Below are 17069 nucleotides of genomic sequence, written 5' to 3' on the forward strand. Positions count from 1 at the left end.
CGCCACTTCCTCCCCGCATCCACCAAGCCTGGCGGGGCCGTACCGTCCGTCCTTCAGTGAACCACTTGCTCATCTCAGCTTCCATCATCGCAAGCCTCAAACTCACTCAAAACAATGGCCCAGCCGGCGATAACAGAAGACTCACTACGAGCAGCTCTCACAAAGCGGCTGAAGGCGACTCACGTCGAAGTGCAAGACATGTCTGGTACGCCACGAACCCCGCGCAATCCCTCCCCTGACGTCATTCTTGGGCAACTCGCAGCCCTGCGATGCTCGCCCTCACTGGCCTCCACAGACCGACCGCACAGGAGCTGAACTAACACGTCAAGCTTTCCATCTGTAGGAGGCTGCGGCCAAGCGTTCACGTCACTTGTAGTGTCGTCGGAGTTCGAAGGCAAGAATTCACTCAAGCGGCACAGGCTGGTAAATGCAGCGCTCAAGGACGAAATCGCACAGATCCACGCGTGGAGCGCAAAGTGTCAGACACCGGGCGAGTATGAAAAGGAGATGGCAGCGACGGGAGGCAAGGACGAGCCGCCGCTAGATGGCACTGAAGGCGGGAAGGTCACCGGTGTGACTGAATAACAGAGCCTCATCTGCTCCGGTCTCGGCGGTTATTAGCATGTCTTATGGCAACTTCTTCAGCTAAATCCAAGACCCCGGCAACCAGGGCAGCCTTCGTCATCGAATAATGAACCAAGCCAGATGCGCACCTCAAGGCAGCCTCGTGCCTCGATTTGCTTCAACAGTCATCGGAGTTACCCGTTAACAATAGTTCGGAGTTGGCCGCCGTTCCTGAAGCAGCCATCGGTGAGCTCCTCGGCTATATATCGCTTCGGAGGAGCAGGCCATTTTGTGTTCCGCACGGAATCTAGCATTTTGAGGTGTGCCTACACCGGGGAATCCCCCCGTAACAGGCCACCGAGAAGCATCATTCACCGCGGCATTGCCAACTACCTACCACGCCCAAACCAATTCGCCTATGCCATGTCCGTGTCTAACCGCCCACTAGTAGCCTCACTTTTGCATCTGGCCACTATGCCGCCAAGCGGCCCTAGTTGCGGCAGGACATAGGCTGCCATATCCTATTCGCCCATCCCGTCTGCATCTCCTCTCACGTAACATACCAGCCAGACCACTGGGTGTGGCATTCGACAGCTCAGTTCAGTCTTGATGACGGGGACACGAGGCTGCTCTGCTCGCTTGCTTCGCCCGGTCAAAGTCAGACATAGCAGGATATATTGACTTACCACCGGCAACCCGTGGTTGCTTCCTATGCTGTCTCTGATGCCCCCATCCTCTCGTCTGTGAATCTATTCTGTGATCACTGTAGGTCAACTACCTATTCAATCTAGCGCTAGAGGTATCAATGCACAGCACACGTCTTGAAGAAACCCTGAAGTCCGTTCAACACCATCACGAACAATATCTCAGACATCTCAGCCTCCTCTATGAGATCCAAGCCCCTGGCAGATCGAGTGGGACTGGGAGCAATGTCACGACGTCATCTCCCTTGCCCCTTACCAAATCGTCCACCTCTGGGCAAGTTCAGCACCATGGCAATGGGTCACGGCGGCTAGCCAACGGGTCACCGAAAGTCCAGTCAGTGCCTGTGTTTTATGGCCATCTTGTGCCTGGAGACGAATCCAGCGACTTCTTGCCCCTGACGTCTCCATCAGACACTGCTCAGGCGAAAGGGTCGGCCATTTCGACATCCCCGGTTCTAAACCCTCTTCTATGCGAATCGTTCTCGGAGGCTGATTTGGTCACCCACATCCGCTCGATCGGGGAGTCCACTCAAGACACAGTGACAGCTCTAGGCGATGTATGGCAAAGAAGGAACGAGCTGGATGCTTCAAACATCTTCAGCAGCTTCGAATCGGGAGAGGGTAGCCGCTATGAGAGTGCTACCTACGACATCTATGAGGTGGGAACAGATGGAATCCCAAAACCTAAGCAGGTAATGGCCGAACCAACGCAATGGGCTTTGGCAGAGGGAGACGGAGACAATCGGGATGGCTCGGTTTGGAGCGTTCTCAAGGATATGAATGCTGATGGGAGGGCTGTCGGGAGGATGACGTAGGTTCTTTCATCTTCTAGTCGCTTTTCTCCCCCCATTCCTCCTATACTATGGAGTAAACAATGATCCCTATCTGACAAACTCTAGGATCCATCAAGAACCCTCTCCGCTCATGCTGGCTGCAGCTCACCTGACAATGAATCAGCACTTTGACATGGACGAACTGTTTCAGCACTTGGTTTCCACGGCTGGGAACAAGGGGAAAACCAAGGCAAGACAATGCTATGCCTCTCAATGGGTAGAGTTCCAGACCTAACCATAAATGCAGGCCTACATGAACAGAGCTTTCGAAGCAAGTCCTATCAGGCAACGCAGTTTCTTCTTTGTCTTCAAATATTACACAGTCGTCGGTGAGAATCTGACGCCTGCGCCATGGCAGGCCTTCGATGACCGGCCCCCTGACCGAAGGTCGCCAGACCACATCGACATCACCGAGTGCAGCTCCGTTCTCGCGCTTTCCCTCGGTGGTGCCCAAACCAGGGAGGTCAAGGTCAAGGTCAAAAAGAAGACGCTCAAGGGAGTGATCTATGACAGCTTTGCTCCCTGGCATCTCCTCAACATCCAATGCTTTCCCGACGACCAGCATTCAACGCGCAGCGAAGAAGCCAAGAAACAGTTTTGCAACGGGCCACACGCTTTCCTCGATGCCCTCTGTGTGGAATACAGGGACGCGGTGAAACGATACACCCAGGTGAACGAGATGATCACCAAGCTCATCACCCCTCCTGTAAGACGCCGCCTCACCATGTTCATCCGTTGAAGAAAACAAGGAATCTAAACAAATGCCTTGGGCAATGGGCAATATACAGAACCAATTCATGTTCGACGTCCGACTCCGCGACAAGCTGCTGTTCGAAGACAGCCACTTCACCTACTCGCGCCGCTATTTCTGGGCCTACAACACGCTGGGCGTCATCAACGAGGGCATCAAGTCGATGCGCGCCGCCTACATCAGCACCTTCACCAAGGACTTCTGGGCCGGCCGCCACCCGAGCCTCTGGCCGCATCCGCACCCGGACTCGGACGACGGGCGAGACTACGGTGCGCGCATGGACGTCCTCCGGCAGGAGCTGGAGAGCGCTGTGGGCGAGCTGCAGCAGATGTACGACAAGAACGAGACGACGCGCACCGAGATCCACTCCCTGCGCGAGCAGCTGTTCAGTGGAAGCAGCGTGAAGGAGAGCCGGCGCGCGATCGAGCAGGGGGATAATATCAAGATTTTGACGAGCGTGTCGATGATCTTCCTTCCATTGACCTTTGTTGTGGTAAGCCTGCTTGCATCCCCCTATCCCCAACCTCAGTCACGAACAAGCAGCCCACTGATTTCAACGCAAAAATCATATAAATCCATATAGGGCGTCTTCGGAATAACAACCTTCGACATCACCACCGAAGACTGGCGCTTCCCCGTAACGATAGTATCCGTCTGCATCCCCTTCTTCATCCTCATCCTCGTCCTGCAGACCCGCGCGGCCATGGAGTTGGTCCGCCGATGCGGGTTGCTGGTGGAACGGTACACACGCCGCATCTTCAACGTCGGGGACCGGAGGCACCAGTATCTGCCCACCTACTACAACCCTCATTCCGGCTCGGGCAGCGCGAGTGGGGTTGGCGGGAATAGCGCGAGTATTGCCAGAGGCGGAGGCGGAGGCGGCGGCGGAGGAGGAGGAGGGGGGCGTTCTAAGCAGCCTGAGGACGGAAAGAGGTTTTGGTTAAAGTCCCTCAGGGCTTGGGCCCGGAATGTATGGATGCGGAGGTGGCCTTGGCCGAGGTCGAAAAGGGTAGACGAGCCGCAAAAGGATTCCGATGTTTGAGCAGGTATATAGACCCTATGTAGCCCATCTCTTGTTGATCCGGGAAGGTTTGATGGGCCTCCCCATCTCTCCTTCGAACAGAACTCTGGGTAAGAAAAGCCCAGTAGCTCACAGTCTGATACCCCTGTGGGTGGAGGGAGATGCGCGGCCCAAGAATCTTTCCGAGTTATAGCCGGAGGCTCTAGCGTTCAAACAGTGGTGGCCCTTTTGCTTGCCGCCGTAGCCTGCCTTCTCCAGCGCCACATGCTTAACCGGTCTGGCTTTGCTTCGGCTTCGTCTCGAGCATGAGCTGATTACGAGCCACACAGAGCTACCTTATATACCAGTTGCCCATTGCCTTCGCTGCCCCTTGGTCGCCCTGCTGCCGGTCCAATGCCATCCTTACACCCCAAGAGCCGCGGCGCGGTTGTTCTTCAAGAGGGGTTCAACAAGGTACGTCATAGGTGCTGTACCCGGCTCTGTCGCATTTACGTATCCTCAAGGTGAACAGCCCCTCAGGTCGTCGTACTAGCAACCTCGCTTTTCTCCGCATCCCCTCCCTTCGCGTCGACCCCTTTCAGCACAGCATCCCCCTCCTCAATCAGCGCCCCAACGTCCTCCCCTCCCACCCCCAGCTCCCTCCACCGCTCTAGCAACCGCCTTGGCAGTTCCCACTCACTCCTAGCCTCCTCTTCCCTACCCTCCTCCACCAACCTTCTCAAACGTCCAGGAACGAGCAGCACCTCCTTCGCCAGCCGGCGCGTCCTCTCCCTCCTCCTCCTCCTCCTCCTCCTCCCCTCCTCCCCGTCATCATCATCATCATTATCAGGAGCCTGCTCACCATCCCCACCACCAGAAGAAATACTCTCCCGCAACCCCTCCCTCAGCCCAACCGCCTGCGTGTAGATCCCCTCCACGACCCCCTCCAGCGCGCCGCCCGCGAGCACGTCCGGATGCTGCGTCGCGCGCATGCGGCGGATCGTCTCGGTCGCCGCGATCAGCTTGCTGTAGTTGTCGTAGACGAGCGCCTTCTTCTCGGCGTCGAGCGCGCGCATCTCGGACAGTACGCGCGTGTAGGCCCGCAGCAGGTCGGCGAGCGTGCTCGTCTCGAGGAGCCGGGACACGTAGGCGCCCGCGTCGAAGTCCGGGCTGTCGAGCTCGGAGGAGGCCGGGTCGGAGGTGGCGAGGGAGAAGGAGAAGGAGGAGGAGGAGGCGGCGGAGGGGTCGCCGTCGTCGGTTACTTCCACTATTGGGGTGGATGATTTGTTGTTGTTGTTGCGCAGGTTGTAGTACTCGCGTAGGGCGGCGCGGGTGGCGCGTTTGGACTGGGAAGATGTGCCGGCGGGCATGGCGGAGGACACGTTGAGGTTGGGTGAGCTGGAGGCGGAGGCGGGCACGTCGAGGCTCGGCCGGGAAGAGGAGGTTGGCGTGATGATGGAGGAGTTTGCGCGCCGGGGGAACGGGCCGGCCGGCTCCCGGGGAGATGCGATTGTGGACATGGCGCGTTGGGATTCTCCGAGTGGAAGATCTCGCTCTCTCTCGGAAGTGACTAAGAGAATCAACGGTGTACGAAGGTTATTACCCGAGGATGTTGTGCGAAGCCAAATGCCAATTGCTAGTTGAAGATTGTTAATAAACCGCTTTGTACAATACAATACAACAGTAGTAGTTGGCAGTTGGAGGTTGCGGCGTTAAGTGGATCTTGTCCCGGCGCTGTGGAACCACGGGGCGCGGTTGTCGATCCGAGCTCCACTGCCCCACAGAAGCTCCCGAGTCGCCAAGTTCCCACCTTGGATAACCACACTCGAGCTATCCGTACAGTAGATTCAACCCCGGCTGAGCCCCGTTCCGTCGTCTTGCTGAACTTTGAGGCAAGCTGGATTCGAAAACTACAGGACTGTTCATTATCATATGCCAAGACACGCCGGGCTTGCCAGGTCAATGAACATCCATCGAAGCAAGCAGCCTACTATTTACCTAGATCCCCAACTCACACCTGACTTTCGCAACCCATCGCACCAACCAACTCTACATCTGATCGTCCAACACAACAACCGAGTACTCACTCACAACCTAACTTACCGAAAATCCCCTTTTCTCAAACCAAACAACAAACCCAGCAAGAATGGACATAGCAACCCAACTCCAAACCTCCCTCCGCTCAACCTCCAACCCGGTCCCCTCCCTGACCTGGCTCCAGACGCTAGCAACAGCCCGAAGCCCAGCCCCACCACTAGCCTCCCTCCTAGCCACGGCCCGGACCCGCCTGCTAGCTTCAGACTTGACCACTCCGGGCCTGCTGGACACCGAGTACATGGCGGCGCACAGCCTGGCGCCCAACACGGCCCAGACGCTAGCCACGTCGCGCGAGACACGGCTGGGCCGGGAGGTGGTGGTGCAGGTGCTGGACATCGAGGACGTGAGCCGGTCGCGGTGGGAGGAGGTGGAGAGGCTCGAGGCCGTGGCGCGCGGGGAAGGGACGAGGGGGAGGGAGGTGATTCGGGTGATGAATTCTTCTTCTTCTGCTGGTGGGGATGGGAATGGTGGAGGGGAAGACGGTGATGAGACGGGTCCAGGCGATGGGGGAGGAGGTCAACAGCAACAGCAAAGAGAGGCAGGGCCGCCAAGGAATGTCACGCATAAACTGGTCGTGCAAGACTGCAAGGGCCAGAAGGTGCATGCGATCGAGCTGAAGCGGGTGGACAAGCTTGGCGTGGGCACGACACTGATCGGGGAGAAGGTTCTGCTGCGGGCTGGGACAGTTGTGGCCAGGGGCGTAGTGCTGCTTGATCCGGCGCAGTGTGTTGTGCTAGGGGGGAAAGTGGAAGCATGGCACCGGGCCTGGGTAGATGGACGGCTGGCGAGGCTGAGGGAGGCTGTTGGCGCCGAGAGGAGGGAGTAATAGTTGGGGAGACGGGATTCGTAAACTTGGTTGACATAGAACCGTGTGGCTACGCCTGGAGGCCGGATCAACTGGTGAGAAAGCCCGGGGCGAAGAATGCGACCTGCTCACTAGAGCTCTCGTCCATTCGACACGTAAGGGGCCATAGGGTGAAATCGACTGCATTGGGAAGGGAACGGCTCTAGCGATATCTTTGATACCCATAGACCTCCTATTTTGTCTAGCACTGCCATTTTACATGCGCCATCCCAATCCCAAATACTGCTACATGACGCGCGCTCCCCCGGTGACCGCATCCCCCAACGCCTGCCACCCTGCCCGTTCCCACGGCGCCACCATGATCGCAACTTGCGCGTCCTTGGGCCTTCCAGTCCTGGCATACGCCCGAGCCAGGTCCTCCGCCGCGAGATCGCCCCTCGGAGGCACGCCCTTCAGCGCGACCCGCAACGCCATCTCGGCCGCGCTCTTGCCCCCCTCGCCGCCAAGCGCCCCAAGCCCCGACCAGCCGTGCGGCAAGTGTGGGTGGAACATGACATCGGCTCGGGCCTGGCTCGCCTTGAGCTCCTCAGCGTCGCCCTTGCCAAACGCCGCAATAGCCCGGAGCACCTCGCCGAGCTGCTTCTGGTCCGCAGCCGTGACGTCCTCGTCACTCGCCCGCAGGCTCTGCAGCTCGGCCACAACAGCCTCGAGGCTCTCCTCGTCGTCGTCCAGCAGCGCGATAACACCGAGCAGGAGCACAGACCGGACGTGGTGCGGCGCGCTCTCGATGACGCTGAATAGGACCTCCCGCGCCCGCTCCCTCGCCTGCTCCTTGCCCGTGGCCCACAGGACCTGTGCCAACACACACGTAACGTCCGGGTTGCCCTGGGACTCGTCGATAGCGGAGTCAAAGCAGGCCACGGCCTCGTCGACGCCGCCCTGGTAGTACTGCGCCAGACCCATCGTGACGTGCGCGCTGAGCCGGACACGCTTGCGCTCTTCGGCCGACAGCTCGCTGTCGGACTCGTCGCTGCTCAGCTGGATGGCCAACTCCGCTGCCTCGATGGCTTCGGCGTTGGAGCCGGCGGCGAGGTACGCGCGGGCGAGGTCGGATTTGGCGATAGCGAATCGCTTGAGCGACTCGGGAGACTCGGAGACTTCGTAGTCCGCCTCGACGGCGGCACAGATCTTCTCGAGGGTGCCGACGGCGTGGCTGTGTTCGTGGTTGCGCTCCTGGAAGAGTGCGGCGAGATGGCCGTAGGTCAGCTCCTGTGGGTTGAGTCCTTGGAGTTGGCTGAGGGCGAGGATCGGCTGGATCAGTGACGTGATGGGCACGTCGGCAGGCGACTCCATGATGTGATCAAACATCGAGACCGAGAAGTGCCGTCTGGTCGCCATGGACGAGCTCTCGGATATATCCATGGCATGAGTGAACAGGCCACGTGCTTCCTTCTGGTCGCCAAGCAGCAGAGCTACGAGACCCTGCCCGAGCCAGGCGTGCGCATAATCAGGATCGGCTGACTGCGCTTTTGTAAACGCCTCGTTGGCGAATTGGACGTCACCTTGGAGCAGACCCAGCGTTCCCAGGTTCGTCCAAGTATGTGCGCCGCCCTCGTTCAGGTGCAGGCTGCGGACAAAGGCATGCTGCGAGACCGACGGGTTGACGCCGCTGGTGACGACTCCGAGAGCGTTCCAGAACTCGGAGTTCCCTGCTTCAAGCTCGATAGCCCGCTTGAAACACGCGATGGCCGCCTTCAAGTATTTGGTGGCCTTCTTTCTGGACCGCATCGGCAGGCACGCATGCGCACGATACTCTGCCCACCCGAGGTTGTAATACGCAACCGCATGCGCGTGCACGTCGTTGGCGGATACGTGGATGGCTCGCTTGTGCGCGAGGATCATCGCATGCACGACTCTCGTTAACTCCGCACCCATCTTGGATTCGTCTGAGTTGGTGCCATTGGTGATGGCCATATCGCCGACTCCGTCCACATTGACGGCCTGCTCAGACACTGCATCAGCGGCGTCAAGTAGCTGTTGGACCAAGTCAGCCGGGAACTCCGCCAGTCGACCCTGGACGCTAGAGAACAGCGAGCACGCGTCGGCCACCGCTTTCCAGAAATTGAACGTCTCCTTGATCGTCTCGGGGGCTTGTACGGCAAACTTGAGCGTCTCGACGGCGAGGTCGATCGACTTTCCAAAGAAGCCCTTGTCCAAGCTGTTCAAGGCGCTGTCCACCGTCGCCTGCATCAAGGCAATGGCCACACCTGCCTCGTCCGGGCGACCGGCGAGAACCCCCTGATAGAGGGCAATCGCGTCGTCAAAGTCGCCCAACTCACGCTTGATCTCGGCGAGGATGAACTTGGAAAACCAAGTCTCACCGGGTGTCTCCGCACCCGGGGTCTCTTCAAGCTTCTGTGCATTCTGGATTGCCTTGGTGGCTGCAATATACCGACCAGAGCCGTGATAGCTCTCGCCTAAGCCGACCCATGAGTGGTAGTCCTCCGGCGATATCCTGAGGGCTGCCTGGAAAGAGACGATGGCTTTGCGATAGTCCTGCTTGTTAAGTTCCGCCACACCGAGGGCTGCGAAGGGCCAGCTGATGCCCTTCCGCTTAGAGCCGGGAGGCGGCTTGACCTTCCCCGAATCAACGACTCTCTGGGCAACAAGCTCTACACGATCCCAGTCGCCGTCGTCTGCGAACGACCGAGCAAGCCTCTCCGCCGACATGACCTCAGACGGTGACAGCTCGACTGCCTTCTGGAAGCACCGCCGCGCCCTCTTCTTGTCCTTGGCATAGTCCGCGTAGTACACGCCCAGACTTGCGTACGCGGGTGCATAGCTAAGATTGTTCTTCAGAGCCTGGAGGAAGTACGCATAGGCTCCCGTGCGGCTCTTCCTAGCCGCCCTGGACGTGTCGAGGTTCCAAATGCAGTATCCGATGCGATACTGCGTCTGCGCGAGCAGCTCCATGTTGGTTGCCTGTCGTTTCCTAGTCAGCAGCGGCAAGCAGTCCTCCAGCTCTCTCCTGCTAGTCTCAAAATCCCCCTTCAATGCTTTAACCCAAGCGGCCTCGGTCCTGACGCGAACGTTATCTGGATCGCGCTGCAGCGCTCGTTCTAGGAAGTCAATGGCTTCGTCGTACTCTTCTTCCTCCTCGTAGATGAGGCCCACCCCGATCATGGCGCGGGTCGATGACGCATCGTGCTCAAGCACCCCGTCAAACAAACTCTTGGCTTCCTGGTGATGGCGTGGTGATTGAAAGAAGACGAGAGCAGTTCCTAGGCACAAAGAGAAAGCGTCCTCCGTATTCTGGAACGAAAGCCCTGTCCTGGTGCGCTCCAGCTTCACGAGCTCAAGGGCCTTGCGCATGACCTCGACATTGGTTTCGTGTTCCTCGACGTGCTGAAAGTACTCGCCCGCCAATCTGAGACCGAATAGGGAGTCAGCACTGCTGACCCCTTCCATCATCATAAGCAGTCGATCTTCCTCGGTCAGCGGAACATATGTTGTCGGGACACCTCCTGACTCGTCGTCATCGGTTATGTCTTCGGTATCGGTGCCGGTGGTTGGCTCCGGTTGCTGCTGGGCCTCCTTCGGAAAGGGCGAGATTTCGCTCGTTAGAAAGCCCATAATGACCCTATTCAGGTCGCTGTCGGGGAAAAAGGTGCAGTATTGTCTGAGCACAGTGACATCCCAGTTCTGAACATCCTTGTGGTCCTGCCAATTGATGGCAATGTCCCATGCAAACTTGAACGGATGCCTGATGATCACCATGTCGTTTGCCAGCTTCTGGACAATCGCAGCTTCCCGCTCCTTTTGTTCGCCCGGAGGCCAGGCAAGCAGCCGCTCATAGCAATACTGTAGGAGCTTCTCCTCGAAGGTCCGACGCACGTCATCGTCGGTGGCCCAGTTGATGGCTTGGCCATAGACGTAGCCGAGTCTGCTCTGGTTGTAGACCTCACGCTTCACCTCGAGGGTTACCTCGCTGACGCGGGCGCCTATCCGGGTGCGTCGCTCGCCGATCAAGGTGTTGATCCGCTTCTTCTCCTCCGTCTCAACGATCTGGGCCTGGATCTCGTACGTCTTGGCGGGGTGAGGCACGCGGCCCTCCAGAGCCGGGTAGATGGGGCTCTCAGGCAGGATCAAGTCCAGAGCGCTTACATACTGCTCGCGGTCACCGTGCGCCCGTGCGTAGTCGATGAACTGATCCACCGTATCCTGGCACTTGTACATCTCGTTGGCATCCCGGTAGATCTCGGCCAGTTTGAGCGCAGCATGCTGGTACTGTGGGATCTTCCTTCCCCGCTGCCGCTGGTATAGCTTGATGAGGCCCTGCCATGCTTGCGTGTCACCGGGTTTCAGGCTGGTGGCAGCAAGGTATGTCTTCTCGGCCCCGTCGAAGTCGTTCTTCTTGTCCAGGGCGAAAGCCAGGAAGATGTGCCTACAGAATAAGCATACGTAGACCGTGGTCGCTGATGGGTTAACACTTACCCTTGGTAGCTCTTGCTGTCTCTCTCCAGAACCTCTCTCGCCGCCTCGACCGCTTTATCCCATTCCTTCTGCCTGATTGCTTCATTGACGGCCTTCAGCAAGGCCTTCGTACTGCTCATGGCGCTTATTTGGTGGGAGGAAGCACCTCACACAGGATCGAATGAGGGGGGTCTTGCTGTTCTGCGGGGCTGTTGATGAGGGTGATGTAACGGGTTTGTGGTGTCTTCACAGTAGCGCTCTTAAATCAAAGCCTATGACGAAGTATTGAGAGAAAGAAGTCGAGCCGAGGCTAGGTGCTGCAGGGCAGGTACCTTATCACAAGTCCTACCTTACTCTCCCATAGAACAGTCATTGACGAAACCATAGGGCTATTTGCCATTCAATGTTGAGTGTAGTGGTGGGGTTGATGTTGTGGACATTATACAGTGCCAGTGTATCAAGAGCCCCACCGATCACTGTGTGGATCTTAAGCAGACCAGGGCTCTAATATACGTTATGCAACTAACGCGAAGAGGGCGGGCGCAATCTCCAAATTAAAACGCGCTAGACGCCTGTCGGTGCCCCGCGTCGAGACGCACCGGGCCCGACCTGGTATGGATGAACCCATTGGCCGCCGTGCTTTCTCTTTGCAGGTTGACGAGAGTTATTGAACTTCGTGTTTGAGTACTAGTAGCATTTCTGTTCACCGCTGCCACGTCGGCAACTTTCTCTCACCTAAAACTTTCAGCAAAAGTCTGGCAGTAACCTACCAACTTCGCTGCCCAACCGGCTACCTTATTTCCTCTGCGTACGCTAGAAGTCTGGCACACTGATACGGCACCGCACCAATTTTTGTTTTGTTTACCGGGCAAGGCGCATTGCGAATTCGTCGCACCACCACATTACTGCCTAAGATGTCGGTTGTCTCTCTCCTCGGGGTTAACGTGCTCAACAACCCCGCCAAGTTCACCGACAAGTACGAATTTGAGATCACCTTCGAGTGTCTGGAGCCGCTGCAGAAGGGTGCGTCCTCCCGTGCCAGACTCCCTGTCGCAAGAGATGAGCCCTAAAACTAACCTCCCTCACCTACTGCCTGCAGATCTCGAATGGAAGCTCACGTACGTTGGCTCGGCGCAATCCGACCACTATGATCAGGAGCTAGACTCGCTGCTGGTCGGCCCGATCCCCGTGGGCATCAACAAGTTTGTGTTTGAGGCCGACCCGCCCGACACGAAGCGCATCCCCATCGACGAGCTGCTCGGCGTGACCGTGATCCTACTGACGTGCGCCTACGACGGCCGCGAGTTTGTGCGCGTCGGCTACTACGTGAACAACGAGTACGAGAGCGAGGAGCTCGTCAACGACCCCCCCGCCAAGCCCGTCTTCGAGAAGATCCGGCGCAACATCCTCGCGGAGAAGCCGCGCGTGACGAGGTTTGCTATTAAGTGGTACGAACGTGTCTCCTACCTTGGATTCAAAAGTGAAGATGCGGCCCTTAGCTCACATTTTATTGTCAATAGGGATTCCGAAGCCTCGGCCCCACCTGAGTTTCCGCCTGACCAGCCAGAGGCCGATCTCGTTGCCGATGAGGAAGAGTACGGTGCCGAGGAACTTGCCGAGGAGGAGGATGAACTCGTTGAGGAGGGCGCCGTAAACGGCGGAGAGTCCGCGGAAAAGGACGCCCGGATGGATGGCGTCGAGGGCGCTGAGGGAGAGCAGGGCGTTGAGGAGGACGAACTTTCTGATGAGGGTAGCGTCGACATTGAAGGCGAAAGTGAAGACGAGCTGTTGGAGGAGGAGGACGAGATGGTTGAGGGAGAAGGCGGAGGTGAGGGTGATGGGATGGACGTTGATGAACCCGAGCCCGCTGCTGGTGCGGTACATAAGCAGGGGGATGCCATGGTGCACTAGATGGACATCATGCTGAATTAGATCGGCGGCGGCGGATGAGGCAACTTCGTATGGATGCTTCAAATCATTGCCAGGGATATCGTTTTGCATGGGGCGAATGGGGGGTTTGGAGGCGGTCATGTTCATACCCTCGGCGTTCTAGATACAAGTGGGAGAATACACCTGTTAGTCATGACAGTGGCAGGCTCCTTTGTTGGTGCCAACCTTAACGATGATTGTAATCAGCACCTATGTAAAAGGACAACCATCGCTGCCGCACATTTACACCTCCGCACCCTTGACCTCCAGTCTGTCCACCAGATCCCCTCCTATCCTCGCGATCTCCGCCAAAATCGCATCCTTATTGAGATTTACCAGATCTTCCTCGTCGTCAGAGCCCTCGTCACCTCCATCCTTCGATGGCTTCTTCCCAGCAACAGGCTTGTATGAAGTTGGTAGGTTGATCCTGAAACTTCGTCTTTGCATTTGTGGGTTCCAGATCGCTCCAATGGTATGGTCATCAACTGAACCACGGAAGAAGACCAGAGCCCCGCCATACACAGCCGTCAGGTGCTCCAAGAACAACTCTGCAGGATGTTGTGCCAAGGGCAGAGGCTCTAGCCCTGTCCGTTCATCGAGGTTTTTGAATTTTGCCCACCCGGCGTTCTCGGTCCCTTCAGCTTCAGCCTCAGGGTCAACGGCGGCGTATGTCTTGAGTGTGCTCTTCAGGACCTTGCTGTTCATATGGATGACTACATCGTACTCTTTGAGAGACGGCACAAAGAGCCTTCTGGAGTCGAGGTTTAGCCCCTGCTCCCTGATGACTCTGGAGGCGCTCTTGGCTAGAGATGTCATGCGCGTGGCAACGACCTTAGACGGTTTCGCTTCGCCCTTAACCGTTGTCCAAGCTGTCCCGCTGGGCTCTTGAGCGGTTGCGACGAAGAGGACTGTGTGGTTCATGTTGGGGTCAATTTTGCGCCACGCTTCGAGTCGCGTGGCGATCGATGTCCTGTCGATAGCAGGCATGTCTCCGCCAGTATCGATGATCAGGGGTTCGGAACGCCAGTCCCAGCGGGCCAGGAATAGTAGCGTCCGCATGAAGCCGGTGCTAGCGCTTGATGGCGCGTCCCATGGATACGGCGCAAGGAAGACGTGAAGGACAGCGAGTTCAATGAACTCTTCGGTAAAGTGGCACGACAACTTGTGAGCGTTGAACCAGTGCTTCACCAGCCGGATCGTCGGGGATAAAGCTGGGAAACGAGTGGCGCATGTGGAGATGTACTGGTTGTGCAACGGCAAGTTGGTGTACAGCCGTCTGAAGGTCGCTAGCTGAGTCGTGGCGCGCTGACGTAGATACTGCTCCAAGGTCTTATCCTTTACTTCTCGCTCAAGGAGTGACTCCTCGAGATCGCTGTGTATCCGCAGCCGAAAGGACGGACCTGACTCGTAGACCACGTCAAGGAACGCAAGGTTCTCGGTTTCGAACTGCGCAGCCTCAACTCCAACGTGTGTCTTGATCTCACCCGGCTTGCTACTCTCCAGGAGGCTGCCAATCATCAGGAGGAAAGCAATCTTCGTCCGCTGAATGGCAACCACACTCTCTGGCCATTTCCCCGATGCCTCGAACGATATGATGCACTCCAACGGCCGGGGCCCTGACTTGGACGAAAGAAAAGCTGGGAGGTTAACAGAAGCATATCGGAGCTCTGGGCAGATGGGTGCTATCTGCCTGACACGGAGAGGCAAATCGTCCAGATCCCGAACGTCACGCTCAAAAGCGTCAAATGCCTTTTTGGCCACGTTGAACAAGGCGCTGTCAGCAGGTCCGAGAGACAGCATAGCAGGAAGTTTGTTGCCGTATATGCTAATCTCGTTGTGAAGGTGCCCAATGTGTAGGTGCCGACCGAGGATGTACCGCATGATCTCTTCGCAAAGATCGAAAGGAGTTTTCGAGGTCCAAACCAACGTCTCTCGGATGGTGTCGCGCTCGAAACGTCTCAGTTCGGCCTTGTCGCCCCAAAAATTCCGAAACTTTGCGCATTCCTCTTTTTCCTGCGCACTTGGCCCAGCAGCCGGGCCTCGATCGACCGTCCGTGACATGTTGACTGGATCGAACAAGACGCCGATCTCTAGTGGCAGAGTTTTCGGGTCCTTGGACCCCTCGGTAACAGGCCACGGCGGAGACGCTGGGGTCGTGACGTGAATCAAGCGAGCTCGCTCTCCCATCTCCTTGTCTGCTAGCGCCTTGTTTAGGATTTTGTAGACCTTACTACCGAGCTGCCATGGTAGCCCCCAAGCATCTGCGTCTATTTCATCTGATGCCCACTCGCAACTCAGGCGGGCAATCAAGTCAAAGCTGTGTGGCGCGAAATCGGATCTGAGAATGAAAGTTGGGCTGAAGTGGTCAGCCGTGCTGTCAACTAGCAGGCGCCGCGTCCATTTCGCGTGCTGATGAAGCAGAGCCGCTGACCAGGGACCCATTTTGAAGGCAAGGTTCAGTTTCCGAGCGGAATCATAAAGCACGGGCCCAGATTCGAGATGGGCTTCCAGTTCCGGTTTCCCTGGACCGAAGACGCAAGGCTTCTCAGCGAAATTGGTCACCGACAGAAACTGGACGAGCGCCTTGAAGAGTTGTGTGCTGCTGAGCGAGGCCGATAGCGCGGCGTGCCCTTTGCTCTCCCCGCCTTGGAGAAGGAGAGCAAGAAGTACTGCCCACTCAAAGTGACCAAACCCGCCCTGCGCAATATCGCCTCCAAAACCTCTCTGCTGCAACCAGATGCGCCCCAGGATACACGCAGCCTTGAAGGCTGCACATTTCTTCTCAGCCTGCCGTAGGACCTTGAGGTAGGGTAGGAAGCAGCTCTCAGCGACCAAGGTTGAGTTGTAGAAGGGAGTGGGCCGGGCAGAAGCGTCTGAGTGCCCTTCACGACCCTTGCGGACCAGCGAGGCGCCCAAGCTAAGCTTTGACTTGGGGAAGAATCCGTCCGGCGCACAGGGAATAATCCGTACCCTGTAGTCAAGGTCCCCCCTATCGCCTGAGCTCCCTGCTTCTTGCTGTTGGGACGTATTCGGCTGGATGGCGAGGACGGGACACAATGGGTTACCGTTGAGGCGCTCGTAGGACAGCCGGGCGTCACTCCCCAGCTCCTTTCGCACGGCAGAAGCAACAACGGCCAAGTAGTATGCCCTCTTATAGAAGTAGCGTAGATCGAGATAATCCTTTTCTTGCAGAATTCCTTCCGGCAGTACGATGACCATATCAACAGCGCGGCTCTTCTGTGTCTTGACCATAGTCTTGGAGACATAGCTACCGACAACATTGAACTGCGCCGGTGTGGCAAAAGCGACTTTGTAGTTGCAGCTTTCTTGTGGCCGGGGTTCCGGGAAAGGAACGCGAATCTTGTGCTTCTTTTCGAGCTTGGATGCGGCCTCCAGAAGCTGGCGCGCCAGTTAGCACAGCATCCTCTTAAGGGTTAGAACACTTGGTATCCATACCGGAAGCGGTTCATGGCTTTTTATGGCCTCAACAATGCCTTTGATCTGGTGTAGAAGGTTGTCCGCACCCTCAAAAGAAATTCCGTAATCCAAGCGCACAGATGCTAGCAACTCCTCGGCCTCCAGCACGAATGCCCTTGACCTGGAAATGCCAGTCGAAAGACCGGATTCAAGAGTGACCTCGGCACCATCCCGGGCATGGTCGAGCTTCCTTCGCTTTCCTGGGTGAGAATCCATCGTTGCGAGGCGGTCGCGAATCTCGACCTCTGCGGAACTCGGTTCGTTTGATGCGCTCTACGATTTTCTGGGAATTTTGATGATTGATAAGATAAGAACCATAAGCATTCAAGGTTTCCTTTTCGGGAGGCACGTGCTTGTGCAATGCGCCGAGACGCGGCAAGGGGGCAAGTGGTCGCGTCTACCTTAGTACTCCACTCTTTTGTGGACTCTCATCGGA

General features: G+C 57.3%; 7 protein-coding genes across 7 annotated transcripts; 4 read left to right on the top strand and 3 right to left on the bottom strand.

Annotated features, from left to right (window-relative positions):
- Positions 1–114: 114 nt before the first annotated feature.
- On the top strand, positions 115–585 carry B0T15DRAFT_397150 (bola protein; the record flags this gene model as incomplete). The annotated part of the gene is made up of 2 exons (XM_062864883.1): positions 115–205; positions 344–585. 2 exons carry the CDS (start codon positions 115–117, stop codon positions 583–585), a joined length of 333 nt encoding a protein of 110 aa, XP_062721553.1.
- A 637-nt stretch (positions 586–1222) lies between these two features.
- Positions 1223–4141, top strand: B0T15DRAFT_209369 (uncharacterized protein). Its single transcript, XM_062862652.1, has 5 exons — positions 1223–2079; positions 2168–2291; positions 2349–2807; positions 2890–3345; positions 3436–4141. Exons 1-5 carry the CDS (start codon positions 1370–1372, stop codon positions 3892–3894), a joined length of 2208 nt encoding a protein of 735 aa, XP_062721554.1. The 5' UTR covers positions 1223–1369; the 3' UTR covers positions 3895–4141.
- A 247-nt stretch (positions 4142–4388) lies between these two features.
- Positions 4389–5556, bottom strand: B0T15DRAFT_502824 (Vps51/Vps67-domain-containing protein; the record flags this gene model as incomplete). The annotated part of the gene is made up of 1 exon (XM_062867444.1): positions 4389–5556. The coding sequence occupies exon 1, from the start codon at positions 5370–5372 to the stop codon at positions 4389–4391; it is 984 nt and encodes a 327-aa protein (XP_062721555.1). The 5' UTR covers positions 5373–5556.
- Positions 5557–5665: 109 nt separating this feature from the next.
- Positions 5666–6775, top strand: B0T15DRAFT_434947 (uncharacterized protein; the record flags this gene model as incomplete). The annotated part of the gene is made up of 1 exon (XM_062865806.1): positions 5666–6775. Exon 1 carries the CDS (start codon positions 5999–6001, stop codon positions 6773–6775), a length of 777 nt encoding a protein of 258 aa, XP_062721556.1. The 5' UTR covers positions 5666–5998.
- Positions 6776–7039: 264 nt separating this feature from the next.
- B0T15DRAFT_396091 (uncharacterized protein) lies at positions 7040–11367 on the bottom strand (the record flags this gene model as incomplete). Its single annotated transcript, XM_062864812.1, has 2 exons — positions 7040–11198; positions 11249–11367. The coding sequence occupies 2 exons, from the start codon at positions 11365–11367 to the stop codon at positions 7040–7042; spliced, it is 4278 nt and encodes a 1425-aa protein (XP_062721557.1).
- Positions 11368–11829: 462 nt separating this feature from the next.
- Positions 11830–13315, top strand: B0T15DRAFT_533381 (histone chaperone). The gene is made up of 3 exons (XM_062869363.1): positions 11830–12250; positions 12327–12675; positions 12748–13315. The coding sequence occupies exons 1-3, from the start codon at positions 12142–12144 to the stop codon at positions 13136–13138; spliced, it is 849 nt and encodes a 282-aa protein (XP_062721558.1). The 5' UTR covers positions 11830–12141; the 3' UTR covers positions 13139–13315.
- On the bottom strand, positions 13316–16917 carry B0T15DRAFT_533383 (Nrap protein). The gene is made up of 2 exons (XM_062869364.1): positions 16613–16917; positions 13316–16555 (listed from the first exon to the last, which is right to left on the bottom strand). Exons 1-2 carry the CDS (start codon positions 16847–16849, stop codon positions 13400–13402), a joined length of 3393 nt encoding a protein of 1130 aa, XP_062721559.1. The 5' UTR covers positions 16850–16917; the 3' UTR covers positions 13316–13399.
- Between the last annotated feature and the right edge of the window lie 152 nt (positions 16918–17069).

This window comes from Chaetomium strumarium (genome assembly GCF_033439665.1).
Source record: "Chaetomium strumarium strain CBS 333.67 chromosome Unknown B0T15scaffold_4, whole genome shotgun sequence".
Taxonomy (NCBI): Eukaryota; Fungi; Ascomycota; class Sordariomycetes; order Sordariales; family Chaetomiaceae; genus Chaetomium; species Chaetomium strumarium.